Source organism: Colius striatus, chromosome 11, assembly GCF_028858725.1.
Source record: "Colius striatus isolate bColStr4 chromosome 11, bColStr4.1.hap1, whole genome shotgun sequence".
Classification (NCBI taxonomy): domain Eukaryota; kingdom Metazoa; phylum Chordata; class Aves; order Coliiformes; family Coliidae; genus Colius; species Colius striatus.
Window position 1 is genome coordinate 8,447,231 of NC_084769.1, and position 19,553 is coordinate 8,466,783.

The 19,553-nt window shown below is 38.4% G+C and overlaps 1 protein-coding gene across 1 annotated transcript in view; it reads left to right on the forward strand.

Moving 5' to 3' along the window:
* NCKAP5 (NCK associated protein 5) overlaps nt 1–19,553 on the forward strand; it is a 369,143-nt gene that overhangs the window by 250,231 nt on the left and 99,359 nt on the right. Inside the window, exon 7 of the mRNA XM_062005050.1 lies at nt 16,563–16,631. Within this exon, the coding sequence (XP_061861034.1) occupies nt 16,563–16,631 (69 nt within the window). The remainder of the gene's footprint in view (nt 1–16,562; nt 16,632–19,553) is intronic.

A 19,553-nucleotide genomic window follows, 5' to 3' on the forward strand; every position in this document is an offset into this window, starting at 1 on the left:
TCAGTGCTCTTATCACACACACTGGTCTGCCCAAGTGAGGTAAAAGGCACATTGGAAAGGCAGAGTGAGTAACTTAGCTGTGGCTGATATGTACCTTATCAAGGTAGAATGACAGAAAATATTATTTTCCAGAGCAGTGAATCCAATGTAGATTCTAGATGTAAGAAACATTTCTTATATGCAATTTCTAATTCATATCACTATTTTAGTCAGGGTACTGTTTTAGAGGATCCTTTATTTCCTATATAGCCTATAGCCTCTTTCCTTGCAGTCATGTACCATAGAGCTTTCTCTGTGGTACTTACTTGGCTGACATCACAAACACCCTAAATAGTTCAAAGCATTGAACATGGCTACAAGAATAGTGATTTAGTGCTAGGAGGTCTGAGAAATAGGTGTAGTCAGTGAAGAAAAGGTAAGTCACAGGAGGCAAGGAAAATCATCTTGGTTTTATTAAACTTGTCAGATTTTCTCTAATGAAATATGTTAACCGTGTTCTGCAAAGAGTCCTTGCCACATTGCAGTGAAAGAATCTTAGATTTCAGTCTGACTTTTGTAATTTAAATAATGATAGTTTTCCAGTGCCCTTCTCTCTATGTGTAGTGCCTTCTTGCACGTAATCAGTAGATAATGTAACTTACCTTTTTTAGCAATCAGGCATGTGGTACAACTGAAAATTCACTCTCCCTGCTGAATGAAATAAGATTTTCCAGCACTGTGTTATAGATCTAGGTGACTGTGTTTATCCCAACACATCTGTCATTTCAATGAGTGAGGCTCAGTAGTTTTATTAAATAGTTTATATCAGGTATGAACTCTGTGCCCACTTCTACACAAGCATTTTCTCTGAGCCTTCTCATTGCTCACAGTGGCACTTCCTCCAGAGGAAAGATTCTGTGTGACAGATATCATGGCTTATATTTTTAATTTACATACTAATGCATGCAATTTCACTGACAGTAATGACAGTTGTGTAGTTCATAAACTAAATAAATACCTGCAGTTGATGTCAAACTAACATTATTAAGAAAACCCTGGTATTCTGTGAACATTCTCCACTGGCTGCACAGGAAATCCCAATTAATTTACCTCAGCTGTTAGAGCTGAACCTCTTGCAACTCTTATATAGCAAAATAATTTCTCTCTTTCCAGTTCTCTTTACTGGCCTTGGAAAATGATGAAACAGTAATGAGGTCTGCATGGTGATACACTTTTTCTTAATTCAGTAGCGATTTCCTTTATGTTCATCTTGTAGAAATACAGAATTGGAGATTTTACTGGGATTCTGGGCGAGTATAGTTACACTCATATTATTAGAATTACTGGAGCTGTGCTGACTTCTATCATATAAGAGTCTTGACTCCTTTCTTGGCCATATGTTTAAACCATACGTGTGAAATCTATATGATTAACATACTCATGAAATTCAATATTCACTGGCTTTATTACGCAGCCACTTTAATGGTCCCCAGCAGAAAATACTCAAACGATCATTTTTAAGTCTGCTTAATCTGTCATAGTGACAAGCACAGATTTTGAGATTAGTTATAAATATATAAAGAGAACAGATCAATCAAACGTGGAATAGTGTGACTTCAGACCATTACACTTGGCTGTGGCTTTCACTGATGGTTCTGTAGATACCCAATTACTCACTAATTAGTTATGTTCAATGAGTTGTTGAAGCAGCTATACATGTGTACAATGTAGAGTTGTGTGTGTGTACATGTATACCAACAGGCATGTTTTAATCTACGTTTGTCTGGTTAAGATCTGCACTACTAGGAAATGCCAAGTAGGAGAGGTTTGTTTTTTCATTAGGACTTCTCCAGTTTTGTTTTTTAATTATGTTTTCACATATTGCCCATACCTGACAGTTACCAGTTGCATTTCCCCATTTGAGCTCCAAGAGATCCTTCGTTCTGTAGCCTAACTTTCCTCTGCTTCCCACACCAGCCAGCTAAAATAAGGTATCTGCCCCAGGATAACCTCTGTTCTGCCATTTAGCAGTGTGCTGCTGTCACCTTCCCATTGACACCAAGAACTGCCACCTGATCTTATTGAGGTATGTGCCCGTGTTTCCTCTGCAGGTGGAGAAATGACTAGATTGCCTGGCAGGGCTCTCCAGTTGCATCTGGGATAGACAGGAGCATAATGCCATCTAGAGGGCAGGGTTTCTTCTCTTCCCACAGGGATGGATTAATTTCTGGCCTTCTAGCACCTTTGCTGGCAGTTCTCATTCATCTTTATAATTCACCTGTTTTCATCCTCCTCATCTCTTTAATATATACTCATACAAGGCCAAAACTTGGAAGGTATTTAGAAGAGAAATGCTCAGTTAGTCTCCCTTTAATAAACTTGCAGATTTCCTTTTTTTCAGTGAAATGGTTGGTCCTTCAAGAATAATCCTTGCTCTGAGCCTTAGGTTCTTTAGGAAAAAGTTCTTTTAGAAAGAGGAAGCAAGTAAGACCTAGGTTTGTCATTCAGCTTTTTGGTAAACTAGGAAGAAGAGTACTTATAAATTGATTACTTTGCTGGACAAAGTCTTCTGTGAAGTTATTGCAGCAACAATTTCAACTCAGCTGAAGAAATGTGTCTAAGGGTCGTGCAGTATGTGACACTTGTGCATTTAGACAGAACCTAAAATCTTGTTTTCTTGTATTGCATCTCTTGCAATGAACTTTTTGGTAGCATTTCTCTCAACACTATGGAAAAGATGCAGAGATGGAAAAAAAGATGCAGATGCTGGAAAAGAGCAGAGATGGGCTTTTCAGTGAAGAGGTCATATGGCTGAAACAACTAAAGTTTCTCCTTACCTCCTAATGTCTCTTTTTTTTGTCTTGTTTTAAGACTTACAGTCTGTTTCTTTCAACCTTAGATGTGTGCCAGAGAAAAGCCTGTTGCCTCTTCTTTGACAATTTCCTTTATCCCTATATTGCATTTGATGTCATTGTACTTTAACTGCTGTTACCAGTAATGACAGTTGTAATATTCTTTTCCTTAAATAAGCAGTGAATGTTCTTGCTGTAATCTTAAATATGATCTGTATCATCACAAAAACAATTTTGTTAGACATTTGTAGTGTCTCCCAAGTGACATGCAGAGATAGCTGATCCATATATACATATATTAATTTGCTCAAATTAAGGTAGGATGAGTGAAACAGAGACAGAGGCTGTGTTACAAGTCACATCAACAATATAGTATTTCTGTTATAGTGCCATGCAAGATGGTTCAGTTAGCAGAAGTAGTGTTTTCATTTGAACTAATTAACTCTTCTTGAAAACCAGAGTAAAGCAGTTCATTGTAAAAAATAACTTCCTAGTATTCAGCAAAACCTGTCTTTTTCACAGAGAAATTGAATAGGAGAGGAGAGTTTCTAGTGTTTTTAAGCAACTGATTTGCCCTGCCAGTGACCTGTGCCAGGAAGGAATATTTTCCAGTTGCAGGCCAATCTGAGAGAGCAGTTATGTGATCGATCCTAGGTATATATTACAGTGCACGGTATTTCATACATTGATTTATTTTTGTTCTTTTTCTCTGCATTTTCCCTTTAGGCCAATTGATTAATCTCTGATAGTGCTCTTGAACAGAAGCTTGGAATAAGATAACAGCAACATTTCATGTTTGATACTGGTGTTAGTGTATTTGGCTATCAAATTTGGACATGTGAAGGTGGGTGCGGTTCCAGTGGCTGCACTTAAGTTGTGCTTACATGTGATGCAAATTTGGCTCATTATGAAGGTCAGAGCCAGGCTGTTGGGCTGCTGCTGCTGAGCTTTTCATGCCTGAGCTTACTGAAACACCACTGGATCTCTTAAAATTGACTTAATCTGTGTTCCGTATGAGACTGTTATTGTCATCCAGAGCTTGTTTTTTGAAGACCTGTACAGTTTGCTACATTCTCCCAAGGAGTGTGACGTAAGTCTTTCCTTGGACCTCCTAAGGATGTAGTTTATCAACAAATATAAATACAAAGAACAAAATCTTAGATAAATTTTAATTGCTGAAAAGCAACGTTAAGTAATAATTGGAAAGTGTTTAGTATTGCACAGTAACACTTAATAATTTGTAATTGAGAGAGAATTTACTTTTCATGTAGCTGGTTTTAATGTATGTGTTCCTGTACAGTTTTGGATTTCCTATTTTCATAAAGAACAAAGCTGTAAAATTATCCAAGTAAAAAAAATGCCTCTGGCACATCTTTGTTTTATGTAGGGAAAAGCCTTTCCAACAGGTCTATCTTTTAAGGTGTTATAGGATACATTCTTGTCCTGGCAGTTGACTTCCTTAGATCTGTCACTATGAGTTTAGGATCTGAAGATGGCCGGTTACAATGCTATGTCTACCTTAGCAAGCAGTGTAGTGTAATAAGAGCAGATCCTTAGAGCCACTGTTTGTGTTAAGGACATCCATGTTGTATACATTTGGGGGAGCTGACTTTGGTTGAATTCCAGTTAAGCTGAACAGCGTTTGGAGTTCCTCTTCCAAGTTCCTCTTCCAATTTCATGGGAAAGAAACCTAGTAGATTGGCTCCAAGGCCACACTGTGGTGTGAATTGTAGTCAGGCCAATGCAATGACGAGGAGGAGCACATAAAGACACTTCACTGCTCATACAAGCCAAAAAAAACAGCGTCGATACCTCTGATGTCAGCCAGCAAAATGGGAGAAATTTCATGAGACGAGTTAGGATAACATTCAGGTACTGCCACATCAAACAATTTCTAAAGGATGCTCATCCCTCGACATCAGTCTTCTCTGAAGTGAGCACAATCTGCAGGGCAGAAAAAACAGACACAGCTCCAAACTGTTGAAACTTTTATAAGATAAAAACTTTGGGGTCTGGGTTATTGTTCTCTCGACCAGAATACAATTACTTTCTAAAATATTAGAAATTAGATGAATCAGAACTTTTAATTTAACAGATGTCAGTGAGGAAATCAACTGACTGCATATTACTGTGTGGAGTGAGGGGACATTGTTTGCTACTTACTGTGCCTGTAAAAACTGAAGAGAAAAACGTTCAAAACTTTCAGGAGAAGAAAGGTGATGTATGTAAATAGAGTTTTACTTCAGTTAGCAAGAAATGAACAGTACTGTTGTGATTCAGTTATTTGAAGTTAGCTATTGCCTACAAAACAATTGCTGCATGTTAGATGATGTGTGATTCTATACATAATACAGTGCATCAATACCTGTTGTGCTTCACTTTGCTTCACAAGTCCTTAGCTGGAGGGAGAGAAATAACCGAAGCCATCAAAAGAAGTTCATTTTGAAATACCTGGGGCAGTTGACATATGGGTGACTTCTGATGAAGAAAGTGAAATTGCAGGAAGCATTGCCTTCAGAAATAACTCAATGCTCCCGTGGAGTTAAAAATAGAGAAACTTGTTATAAATTTATTTTATGAATTGTGAAACAATTGCCATTAATAGCTTACTGTGGTGGTAGCCTTTAACTGCAAGTCTTCAAAGGAATACAGTAAAATAATTCATCATAGGAGAAGGAAAAGAATGTATTTTATATTTTATTACTTTTAAAAATATTTTGTGACAATATCAATTCTAACATCATGTAATAGTTTAAATCTATTGCATGGTGTGGCAAAGAAAAGTCATTGTTTTTCTCAGAACTCAAATAAAAATAAACTCAGGGGTGATATTTAAAAAGGAGAATCAGTGGTATATTTTTTACCATTTCATAAAAAGCCATACCTGTTTCTTTGGAGGGGGAAATGTGAGATTTTCCCACGTTAGGAATCATTGGATAACAGAGAACTGCTATGAGTTTCTCATCACACAGTCAGTGAATGTGACATTTAAACACATGGGATCAGTGTTTCCAGGCTGTCAGTTTAAATAACTATATTTCATAATCATTTCTGTTTGGGCTAAGTGAAGAAACTTAAGATAAAAAATGGGGGGAAAAAACAGTGATAAAAAATCAGCATCTGCTTTGTCTGAAGATAGACAGTGAAGGCAAAACAACTGGTTATATAGGAGACAATCAATAGTGTTGTTGATTACCCATTAAAAGGCACATGGGCAAAAAAGCAGGAATGCATTAAAGTTTTGAAACTTCTCTTTCTGTCATCAGCACCAGGCACACTCAGTGGCCTTGTTTCTGGAGGGAAGTGAGTGAAGGAGTGAGAGGAGCTTGATGTTGGTGTTCCTTGAAGATGTTGCCAAATCTTGCTCCAAATTTGAACAATTTACTATGATTTAGTAAAAGCCCTTCGGTTCAGGTGCACTGAGCAGTCTAGAAGTACTAGTTATGGCTTTAGGACCATCTTTTGCATTACCCTGTGAAATTATAGTTCATGTTCTTCCCTGTATCTTAGAAAAAAATAGATAGAAGCCGCTTTAAAGGACAAGAGCTGCTATTGATAGAACTTGCAGGATTTTTAAAAGAAAGACTTACTGTATGGATGAATGGATAATCCTTGGCTTCTTGTATGTTAATTCAAAGTTTTCTACTTAATTTCATTCCACCAAGATGATCAGGGGACTGGAGCATCTTCCTTATGAGGAAAGGCTGTGGGAACTGGGGCTGTTTAGTCTGGAGAAGAAGAGACTGAGGGGGGATCTTACTAACATTTACAAGTATCTAAATGGTGGGTGTCAGGAGGTTGGGACATCCCTTTTTTCTACTGTAGCTAGCCACAGGGTAAGGGGTAATGGGATGAAGCTGGAACACAAAAAGTTCCATTTAAACATAAGAAAAAACTACTTTACTATTGAGGTGAGGGAGCCCTGGCACAGGCTGCCCAGGGAGAGTCTGGAGTCTCCTTCCTTCTCCTTCCACGCCGGGACGTGTTCCTGTGTGATCTATCTAGGTGAACTTCTTCTGCAGGGGAGTTGAAGTAAATGATCTCTAGAGACCTCTTCCAACCCCTACCATTCTATGATTCTGTGATTAGTATTTCAGAGAATTAGAATTTTCCCTGAAGAATTTGACCTTTTTGCAAGAAAAATTGAAACAAATGCAACTGACCAAATGTGATATGATTAATTCATGTAAGAGTTTTCAATGCAAAGATATGAATGTGTGTGTTAAATGCAAGTTGATATTAAACATGAAGTGCCCTTTAAGATGAATCACATCCACACCGCTTGCCTTTATTTGCCTGTGTTAATTGTAAGACTCTTAGTTTCACTTGTGGTTTCGGGATCTCACACTTCTTTCACGGACCAAGGGTTTTATTTTAGTTCTTTGATAGAGGAAATAACTGTCTGTTAATATTACACAGGAAAGCACATCAAGTCTGTCAGAATGAAATGCTCTCAGTTCATAAGGGAGAATGGTTCTGTAAGGGCAAAGGAGATAGAACAGCTCCCTCTGCTTCACAGTTTTCAAGGAGAAGGATCACCAAGTGTAAATATTGGAAAATCAGAAAACAAACATATGTCACAACATGCACAAACTGACTGTTCCTTGCATAAAAATTAAGTCTTATGTCTTACATTAACATAGTGCCTGGGTGCATACTTCTTTGTCCTATCATTGGACATCACTGAGAACAGCCTGGCTCCATCCTCCTAACACCCGTCATTTATGTATTTGTAAACGTGAATGAGGTCACCCCTCAGTCTCCTCTTCTCCAAGCTAAAGAGCCCCAGCTCCCTCAGCCTTTCATCATAAGGGAGATACTCCACTCCTTTAGCCATCTTGGTGGCTCTGTGTTGAACTCTTGTGAAGGAGTACTAGAACAGGCTGCCCAGATGAGTTGTGGAGTCTCCTTCTCTGGAGACGTTCAAAACCCACCTGGACGAGTTGCTGTGTGACCTACTCTAGGTGGTTCTGCACTGGCAGGGGGATTGGACTGGATGATCTTTAGAGGTCCCTTCCAACATTTAAGATTCTGTGAGGCCCTTTGCTGTTAGAACAGTGGAATTTTTGGGAAAGGTGAATGAATTTCAGCATTCTTCCTTCCTGACTGCCCAAGTCAGTGTTGCTGTGTGACAGGATTGTCATCACGTAGCATTACGGTTCTGCCTGACTGTGAGGAGAGAGCTTTCTCTTGACTCTCATGCTGCCCACATAAATATGACTGCTTCCATTTAGACAGCTAAGGAGTATTGTTTATGGAAGGTAAGTTCCTTGGTCTCTGTGCAGAGCAATGTGTCACACAGAGACATACAGCTCAGCACTTTATTCAGAGGACGAGTGATAAAAAATCTGGCTGGGACTTCGGTTTTTCCATGTTTATTCTTCAATCCTTTATCAAGTGTATACACATTACATAGGCCATCATGTGTAGTAGGTATGTCTTTAACTTCAGGAAATCCAAACAGCTTTACATTGCCTGTCTCTGCTTATTTAGATCTCTTTTACTCCTTGTCTTCAAAAAAAGTTTCATATGTCAGCACTTGGAAAATTTAGGGGAAGGGAGGGAAAGGCATCCTTCATAGTTTGAACATATTTGTTCAAAATCCTATATTGACAGTGCTTTTACATGTAGATATACTGGAAGTCTGCTACGTTCTCTGTAAATAATGGTAGAATTTCCTGGTTTCTATCATTTGCATGCAGGAAAACATACAAAGCTCTGTTGATGTATCTGTTAGTAGCCTAGATATTTATTTGCTGGAAGATAAGCCTGGGCTTATAATGCAGTCTGTTTTGCTAGATGAATTCCTAACCTTCTCTTTAAAATGTCAACTCCAGACATTTCTGTGGTGTCAGAAGGGAAAATGTTTAAAGTTTTAAAGGCTTGTCATTTTTAACTACTTTAGAGTTAAGCAAAATTAAAGAGACAAATACTACAATTCTTCAACCAATCAGAAATGTCTAGCCTCAATTTCTGGAAAAAAAAATCAGTGAAAAAAGGAAAGGTCTTTCACAGAGGAATTCCCAGGAACATGAGGTTTACTGTTAGTCATTTTTAACAAATCATCTCATCAGCAGTGCATGAATCTCGTTTCATTTTGGTTTGTTTGATTCAACTCCTGAAGTTCTTACATTTATCCAATAAAAGCAGATTGGAAGGATTAAATTCTAATTATCCCCTTCTTTCAAAAAAAGGGACTTCATCATTTAGGTCAAACACCTGTTTTTTCTTCTTGTGAGAACTGGGAAACACCCAAGAGACAAGAAAACAGCTCTGTGGTGATGAGGCCCATACAGGACCCTGGGTGGGAGTCTCGTGCTGTGATCTGCTGCTAAAAGGTCATATACAGCTGCACAGACCTTTGGCTGCTTTTTGTTAGGACATTTAAACCCAAGTTTTTATGTAATCTGAAGTGGTTAGTGAACTGGTGTTTAATAAATACCTTATTAACAGTGTACTTTAGAAAGAAAGTTAGACTCTCTGTGAGACTGCAAATGCATTTGATCGGTAGTACAGCTATAGCATAGCATGGCCTGTGAGACACACTGCTTTTGTGAACTGTTGGTGGCTTAATGTCACTATGGGCTTTTGTCAGTAAGTAATTAAAAAATGTATCACTGAAGTTGTCAATTGCAAAAATGATCTCTACCAGTACAGCCCAGTAAGGTTTAATGTGACAGAATTAAAATTAACGCTTGTATCTTTCTGTATTTTATTATTTAATCATAGAATCATAGAATGGTGGGGTTGGAAGGGATGTTTAGAGATTATCCAGTCCAACTTCCCTGCCAAAGCAGATCCACCTAGTCAGGTCACACAGGAACGTGTCCAGGTGGGTTTGGAAACCTCCAGAGAAGGAACCTTTGCACCCTCCCTGGGCAACCTGTGCCAGGGCTCCATCCCCCTCACAATCCAGCTTCATGCCATTACCCCATTACCCCCACTAGATACCATAGAAAAAGGGATGCCTCAGCCTCCTGACATCCACCATTTATATACTTATAAATATTAATGAGATCCCCCATCAGTCTCCTACAGGCTGAACAGCCCCAGTTCCTGCAGCCTTTTCTCATAAGGACGATGCTTCAGTCCCCTGATCATCTTGGTGGCTCTGCGCTGGCCTCTCTCCAAAGTTCCCATAAGTGCTGCTTTTATGCCATGTTTTACCTCCAAATGAATTTAATCGTAGCTGAATATTCAAGATAAAATGTGTCAAATGTTTTAAATGTGGTTAAATAGGCTATTTTATTGTGCTAAAAAAGAAGAGGGAAGTGATCCCACTGAGATGGCTAAGGACTTGTGTCTTTTGAGCAAGAGTGAGAAGTCTGTCATCATATCACTAATTTGTCCTTTGGGAGGGGGATGGGGGCCAGTAATATGACCTGGAATAAATAGTTAAGACAAGGAAGTTTGAAAAAGCATCCAGTAGTATTTTGTTAAATATTAGTCTGCTAAATTCACTGCTTATTTTTGCAGTAGCTAGCAGCCTCAGCCAGTGTCGTGGGGCCAGGGGGCCAGGGAGCAGAGCTGTAGCACATGGACTGCAGTTCAGCAGCTCCATAGTTGCTCCAGTGTCTCTCTGTTGTGAAAAGTGTAAAGCAGAAGGTGGAGACAACCAAATGTTGACAGACAGGCTGTGAGCTGCAGTTCTCATTTTACTCCTAGAAAAGAGCTGCCTAAAGCAATATAAAAGGCACTGGAAAGTGGCCAGTGGAAATACTTTTATAGTGATAGAATTAAATTAAGGCTTTTGTTGCTATAATTATGTTGATTTGAAAACATGAATGTAATTTTCAGTACTTCTAACCAGCATAACTATGCTGTTAAACTTTGTTGGGTTAGTCTTTCAAAGGATAATTTTTATGTGTAACATGGATGGAATAATACAAAGGATTTTCTTTGACCAAAGACATGGAGATGGTTCAAGTGGGAAAACTATTCCTAGAGAAACAGCTTACCAAAAAAATGCCATAAGATTGCAAGTACATTACTTCTTACTTTACCAACAACAGACTTTGGCCTAGGTTTTGACCTCTCATGTGCACTATTTAAAGCTGTGGCTACAAAAATATACAAAACCAGAGGCTGAAAGCAGAAAAAAAAATGCTGAGCACATTTTGAAGTGCTTGGACAACCATTAATACACTGCACCAGGCATGACAAATGAATGTCTGTGTAAATCAATAAAGCTTTCTATAAATGGACAAATGGTTTAGTATGAATAACAAAGAAGTGCACATGGTAACCTGTGTTGTAGCATTCTGTCAGGGTTTTTAAAGTTCACTGTCATAACTTTGTTCCTCTTGACCTTTATTGATGATACCTTCAAAGCATGTTGAGCTGCTAACTTGACATACAACCTTTAGACCTTCATCTCCTGCCCATGGCAGGGGAGGTGGACTAGATGATCTTTAAAGGTCCCTTCCAATCCAAACCATGCTATGATTCTATGATCTCAGTTTCCCATAGTGCAAAATACATACTGCACTTCACTTTCATCTTTCTTCCTCCCCTCATCTATTTGTTTTGTCTCAACACTACAATGATTGAGTGAGGAAAACTGTCTTGTATGTGCTGCTCTTTTATTCGTGCCTTCTAGTAGAAAATTCAGTGGTTTAATTCATTTCATTGTGGTTGTAGCAGTGTAGAGGATTATCTGTTCAAGGCTTCCCAATAGGTACATGAAATAGTTCATTTAAAGACCCCAGTTCACCAAATGTGTCCTAATTAATAAATCATTGGAACAAGCCATCTAGATAACAAAATATTGTTGTTCCTTGACTTCAAAAAATTAAGGCACAGAAAGGTAGAGTTTAAACTTTTTGAAACATGCTTGAAGGACTTCTATCCAAATCGTATTTTCAAACTTGATTTAAGCACTTGAGTTTGCTCTTGCAAGAAGCACACAGAAATGGCTTTTGTGAGATATAAGTGAAAGTTGTCCTCTCAAGTGCTGCTTAGAGAAGCAAATCTGGAGGAGACATGAGTATCTCATGGTATTCTCAGATGTGAGGACTTGTCTGCTGTGGTTGTGAGCTGCAAATGAGCAAAGGACATTTCGACTCAGAGCCTACTGGTAGTTAATACTTTCTGGCACACAGCATTTTCCTCTGGTTTGGAGTAGAGAAGGGGACTTTGTATTTGGGTTTTGCCTGTGATACAGAAAGCTGTCTTTTGTTGTTCACTAACTACAAAGGAAATATGACAACTGTAAGGATACATTTGAGATGCATTTTAGACTTCAGTTGGTGATGCATTTTCACAAGAATTTGAAGTTTGGGTGGTTGCACTGTCTGAATGGATGCTTCCTGTGTTCTACTGTAAAAAGGTATGCTAAAGTTAATTATCATGGACTTTTTAGATGTAATTTTAAGAACTGTAATTAACTGGCCTGTTTTTACTGGTCCAGTATGTTCCATGTAATAGAAATATGAAAAAGACTAAGATTGCCATCTGGCTCCTTGTTTCTTTAAATCAAAGAACTTCCTTTTGCTTCAAAGAAATTTTAAGGAAATACATTGTATTATGAAGTAAATACAGTTTATGCTATTGCACTTGACTTGTATCTGCATTCATGGGAAATAAATGCCAGATTCTTCCTGTCTTCAGGAGGAACAGGACAAGACCTCAGTGTGTCAGGTCTGCCTCTTGCTAGCCATGAATGAAACAGTGCAAACAGCTGCCTTGCAGGAGAAAATACAGCGTTCTCCAACTTCTGTGGAGGAGAAAAAAAGCTCATAGTTGACCACAAGATAGTTTTGGATCATTACTAGGGCAACGTTTCCCATCTTGAGAAAGAGATTAAAATCAGAGTTGACAAAGTCTCTCATAATGGCTGTGTCTCAGCAACGTATCAATACAAGGCAACCTCTGTTTTATATAAAGTAGTCTGAAGTTTTCACTTTCAAATTGATTTTCCATAAACTCACTCTCACAGTTCAGAACAAAGTTATCTCCAATTTAGGCAGTTGAACGCTGTTCAGCATTATACGAGTCATGACCGAAACCTTTAAATTTCCCAATGTTGGAGATAGGGTTGTGCAAAATACTTGCTTCCAAATTAGAACTAGGAAGTACCTCTGTTTTGACAGTTCAGGGTCCTTGAATCTATAATGAATCAAAAGCAATATGTAATGTTTCATTTAACGGTGAGTGATGCCAGTTACTTTTGGCTGACTGAATGATGCTGTACTGGCCATAAGAAAAGACAGCCCTATAGGCACTGGTGGCAGGTGCTGAATGTCACTTGTCTGCAGCAGTTTGCTGGGCTGCATCACTTTCAGTGGTTGTGACTACAGAAGTGGTTTATTTCCATGTGTAACACAAAATCTACATAAATTCCTAGAGGACAGCTATAGCTAAAGCTAGAAATAACTATAGGAATCAATTGATATCTGAGTGTACAGCTGTCAGTAAGCTAGTTATTTTCCTGTGTATTCCCCTGCTAGTTGCCTATTGGAAAAGTGACTTCCTTACTGCTACCTCCAGGTACCTGCAAGTGTGGAATAGCTTTCAAGCTGTGAGAAGCACAAGCTTCTTATTGCAGCTTAGCCTAGTGTAAGTATAGCCAGAAAATAAAAATGAAAATAAGATGTACTAGTGGTTTCCTCCAAGGAGACCTATTTTGCTTAACTGGCAAAAGATGCTTAGAATGTGCAATTCTGGATGTAGGCAGATCCCTCTGAGCAAAAACTGAACAGACTTAACAATAACATCAAAAGCCAGTGGTTTCTGTAAAATAAATGGAGCTTTGGGTTGCAAGGCAGGGTTTTTGAGACCACAAGTGCTGTTACAAATTTTCAAAATGAATACTTTTGGGGGAATGAGGATTATTATCAAGTATTCAGTTGCAATAGAGAGGGATTCAGTATATCAAATATTGGTTTTCCCATGTTACGGATGCTGGCATGGGATCTTAAGCAGTCAGTCAAGTGTTCCTTTCCAGTCCAGTCCTCATCACAAAAATGCCAAATAAATAGGCATGATTTACTCAGCAATCAAGAAGCACAGAAGTTAAGCTAACATTGACCATATTATATCCTTTCTCACTGCACTTTCAAAGCCAGTAATGCGAAAAAGGGTTTTATTATACAGATGTTTCCTCTGTGACTTGATAAGAGGGGAAGTGTAGCATTTATTTATAATGCTGTCAGGTTCAGATTTCCTAATTTTGGTTGCTCACTGACATCAGAGATTCAGTCAACGGATCCAAAAAGACTTAGCTCCCTGAGTATTTTGTATCATAGAATCATAGAATGGTAGGCGTTGAAAGGGACCTTTAGAGATTGTCTAGTCCAACCCCCCTACTAAAACCGGTTTGCCTAGATCAGGTCATACATTAACATTTCCAGGAGGATTTGAAAACCTCCAGAGAAGGAGCCTCCACACCCTCCCTGGTCAGCCTGTGCCAGGGCTCCCTCTCCTCAACAGTGAAATGTTTTTTTCTTGTAAATATTAGTGAGATCCCTCCTCAGTCTCCTCCAGACTAAACAGCCCCAGTTCCTGCAGCCTTTCCTCATAACAAAGATGCTCTGGTCCTCATCTTGGTGGCTCTGTGCTGGACTCTCTCCAGCAGTTCCCTGTCCCTCTTGGGCTTGGGAGCCCAGAACTGGACACAGGACTCCAGATGAGGCCTCACCAGGGCAGAGTAGAGGGGCAGCAGAACCTCCCTTGACCTGCTGGATGCACTCTTGATGCATCTCAGAACAACTATGTGTTGTAGTTCTCTTAGACATCTCTATATGGGAGCAGTCTGCCCTAACTAATTTATGATAAAATTATACAATATATGGTAGTGAAAATGAAAATTAAAGAAATTAAACCAGTAAGTATAAAAACATACATGAGTTAAAGGCTGTGCAGACTAATTCTTTAATGATTGCTTTAAAACAGTAAGAAGAATTTATTTTTGGATGGCATTTTAGGGTGATGTTCATAGAGAAAACATCTGAAAATCTTTAACTCAGAAATACATTTTTATGTAGCAATCATCTCTTTATTTTTATCAATCAATCTGCCAGAATGTCTTTAAAAGCAAACTGATAACTGTATATGATAGCCTCTTTGGTATGGAGGACTATTTACCCTCCAGCTTCTGATTTCTTACTGCTGCTTTTGCAGCTTCTCCTTCTACTTTGCTACATACTTCTGCATCTGTATGTTTTGCAGCCTCATCCCACAGCGCTCTCTGCGGGATCACCCATAGACATTTTATAGCCATATGTTGAATCCATTGGTAGGTGACATTGGGAAAATATGATGCAGAGCATTTTAGCACCTTTACCAGCTTTGATTTTACCCTCAAGATAAAGCATTAATTCCAGTTGTTTATTTAGACTTGTAAATAAGTAAACTCTGTATGCCCTTGTTTCTTACCACCCTTTTATTCTTTATTCTCTTTCAGTATGCTAGGTAATTATGTACATTTACTTTTTCTCCCTAGTCTTACTTTTAGGATTTAGATGAATTTGAAATTGCTGTTCTTTCTGTTGGACTTTGGGATTTTCATTGCATTGAATCATTGACTTTTCTTAACATGAAAACTGTGCATCTTTCCACAGAGTCTTCCCATACAGTGCATCACATTTTCCTCTAAAATTACAAGTGTTAACTATATTTTATGACTGTTGTTTTATATAACCACAATTCTTTTGAAACAGCATTTGTTTGACTTTTATAGGTTGACAGAAGGTGAAAGTGAAGCAAGTAATGTAAACTGTGTAATAGTTGTAATTATGTGAATGCATTGATTTTGGTGTTAGGGTTACATGATGTGAAGTTACTCATGGGAGGCAGAGAGGGTTCTAGAGACAGTTTTGAGTCACAGATTTTTATTTATTGGTTTAGTTTCTTGGTCTTCAAGACAAGAAATGTTGAAATTTTCTCTGATGTAACTGTATACAGCACACTTTAAAGATTTACCTTTTCCAATACTGTAACAATTCCTAAAGTCAAGTTATATGTATAAAAAGACACTGGTTTACTGTAATTTATGTGCCAGATTGTGCCATTTTGAAGTTTTGCACTGTGTAAAAAAGTGAATGTAATGAAAATCAGAGAAATGAAAGGCACTACTATACAAGAAATTTTGTCATATTTAAACTGACATATGTAAGAGTATAAGATTTCATTTAGATATAGTAAAATACCTCTCTCACTCTTGAAATGATAGGAATTGCTTTTTAAGTAAAGACTAATCAATTTATCTGGTTTGGTTAAAGGATGTAATTCATCAATTGGCTGTAGTATGACCAGTGCTTCTGGAGTGACCCACTGCAGAAACCAGCCTTATGAAGAACTGCTATAGTTAAAAGTTTGCATAAAATTACCTTTTCTTTCCTTTTAGATAGTAGCTTCCTTTGATTGCTTCCAAGTGGTGGTCTCAGATAGCAAGTTTACTCTAAACAGAAAAGGAGGAGGAAACGATATGCCGATATCTTTTATAATGTTTCATTGCCAACTGTATCGCACCTGACTCGATGAGATCTTACAATATCTGCTCTGATATTGTTCAAAATTGTAATGTGCAGTGGGAATAATCTCCTAAGTGAATGTTACTTTTGTTTTTACTTGAAATACCAACTTGTAGCAAAAGAAATTGTGCGATGCTTTTCATTCTGGACCTTGAAGTACACAAAGTAAACTCCCTGAGAATTTTTATGAGCTGTCCTGTGGTAAAATTTACTCTTTGATTGATTTACATATGTATTTATTTATTCTATTTTACTCTAGGCAGAGAATTCAGCACTGGCTCTGGAAAATGAAAATCAGAGAGAACAGTATGAAAGATGTCTTGATGAGGTAAGGTAGATAAAAAGGTTGTTCTTATCTGATACTATAAGTAAATGAGTAGGAATGAATCTCTTTCTCTCTTAGAGGTTGACATTGCTCTGCAATTTTCTAGTGTTACCTCATTCTAATTAATTCTAAGAACATGTGTCTGGGAGTCATAGATATTGTTCTCCATGACCTCTGCTGTAAATCCTGTTTTGACCACATTTTTCACCAAAAAAAAAAATTGATATCCCTGTGACCAATATTTGGAACTGATTTGCTTTCATTAGGAGGATAAAATGATAATTTTCCTGTTAGGTGTTGTATACTCCTATTCTGTGGAGTGGAACACAGGCAGAAGTGGCATTTTCCATCAAAAGTCCTGCAGCTTCCCTATGTAATGTATCCTGTAAGCAGGGAATTTACTCTCTCAGCCCCTCCTTGAGGTAACATATCCAGCTTTTTAAGCTGTCTATTATATGGCTCAGCTTCTGATCAAACCTTCAAATTACAGCTACAATGTAATTCACCCATCAGTTACTGTCTAAGTACTTCAGCAATGCTTACCACTCCAGAAATGTCTATCTCCTATAATGTGCAGTTTTCTCCTCTATACTGATTCTTACTTGTTCCTCTCACTTATCCTGAAATACAGCTCTTCAGCATACACAAGAGCTTAAAATAGTTTTAAGACTTTTAGTGACCAGAGGAGTTGCTTAATAGAAATCATTTAGCTGTTCCTTAATAAGAATGTGTAGTGACATAAGTACATAGTGAACTTGCAAACAAAACAAAAACTCCACCAGCTTCTCAGCTTTACAAAGAATCACAGAATCTTAAGGGTTGGAAGGGACCTTGAAAGATCATGTAGTGCAAGCCCCCTGCCAGAGCAGGACCTCTTCAGCTTTGAGGAGAGAGTGCATGAGTGTGTAGACCATGTGTTGCAGCTAACAATGCATGTCTTCACACCAACTTTTTTAATGTAGTCAGCATTTGCTGAAGTGGTGCAGGTATGAGCAATAAAGCTCTGGTACAAGAAGCCTCAGGTTTAGTGCAGATTTCCATCAACAATCCACAGTTTTTACACTATAGCATATTTTTATCAGGGAGCTGGAGTAAAAGATGAGCAGATGCACTTTCCCACTAGGTTATGCTCTTCCTATTCTGTGTAACTGATGCCAGCAGAGCCTTGGTCTGCATTGGCCTGAGTCATTGCATTCAGTGCACACTCAAATGATATTTGGATGTCTTGGTGATAATGACAAAATTACCATATAATTACTAACTTTAGTTTAAATTACAGAGCTTAACTTAAAATTGTTTTTTGATTGTCTAGGACAAAATCTGCCTGCATAATTAATTTGGGAAATAAGAACCATAACTGTCCATTCCAGTAAAACACTGCATACAGATTATAAGGACAGCAGATATGATTTTATTGTGTTTGCTGTAACATGAACGGATTTCTGACCCAGGGTTATGGTTTTTTGCACTCTGTTGCAGTACAAAAAGCAAATCATTCTAGCAACCTATGCTCTGAACTTCATTATCTTCAGCATTATGTTGCCTGTTTTCAGTTCTTCCATATTATCACAACTGTTTCCATCCTCTCCCACTGTGTCAATTTTTTCAGGAAAAGTGTTTCTCATCACTTGTGGGTTTGTGCTTCCCTGCTTTTTTTTTTCTTTACTTCTCCTTTTTTTGTCTTCTCTTTTGTGCTCTGTGACCTTCCCCATAGCTTGGTATCACTTTTTTCTTCTCCTTCTGCTTTAAGCCCTCACAGTGATTCGGCAGTGGCACTTTAAACAGCATTCTTTTAGCTGACACAAACTTGGACCGTAACCCTTTCTGATCACCGAGGTGAAGAAATTTTTGCCAGTGACTCAGGCAACAAAACCATATTTAATATTTGAATGTTCTGCAGGATTCCCAGGTTAACACCCACCTGAGCACATTCCCTTGGTGGAGCTTCACAAGAAGCTACACGTTCTTACTCTGCTTCATTATAGTAACAATAAAGAGAATAGGAGATGAGATGTAAATGTAACTGGAGAATAAGACAATCAATGATTGTGAGAACCTTCACTTCCAGCCAGAGTCTTCTGAGGATGTGTTCTTTGTGACAAAGTCCTTTTACAAACATTCTTAGTGGAGATGTAAGAAAATAAAATGCTTTCCATAAATATTTTTATGGAAGAAAGAAAAAATGAAATCTTTTTTTAAAATCAGACTTGAAGTCTGATGCTCTCTTCATAAGTCAGCAACCCTACTGCTTGAAGCTGAAAATCTCTTCATATCTTCCCTAGTCTGGGCTTCAGGACTTCTCCAGCAGGTTTAGGGAGCCAGTATATCCTCTACAGCCATATATCTATCTGTGCTGCAGCTCCATTTTGCCCCAAAACCTGATGGATTTAAAGGGAGAAACACAGATGTTGCTGTGATCACACCCAAACCTGACACAACTATGCCTGCCACAAAAAATCTTGAGTACTTACTACAACCATCACTTTAATACTGCCTCTGCAGTCCAATTAGTTATGAGTGTATTGAACTTGTTGTGGGCTGATTCACAAGAGAGTGCTTACCTCAAAGGCTAATAGCTGGCCAGTCTGGCTAGCTACACGTTTGGGCTGCTTGACAGGCCCTTAAGGTAATGAAGACCGGGAGCATTGTTTGGTAGCTATTGAGAGAATGCTGGTAGCTTTCACCATTGAGCATCCTCAGATTGCAGCTTCTCTCCCCTGGGCACAGAGAAACTCTGCTCAGGGCACCTAAGCATCATTTAATCTGGCCATGCTGCCAGTAGTGTCCCTGTTTGGTCCCTCAGGCCTCTACAGCAATGTGGTAAGGACACCTGGTATGCAGTGTCCTTTCTGCTGAGCTGTCGGTGGCCAGTATTAAGCTGCGTACGAAGTAAAAATAACCACCATGATTTTTCTGCCTATGTGT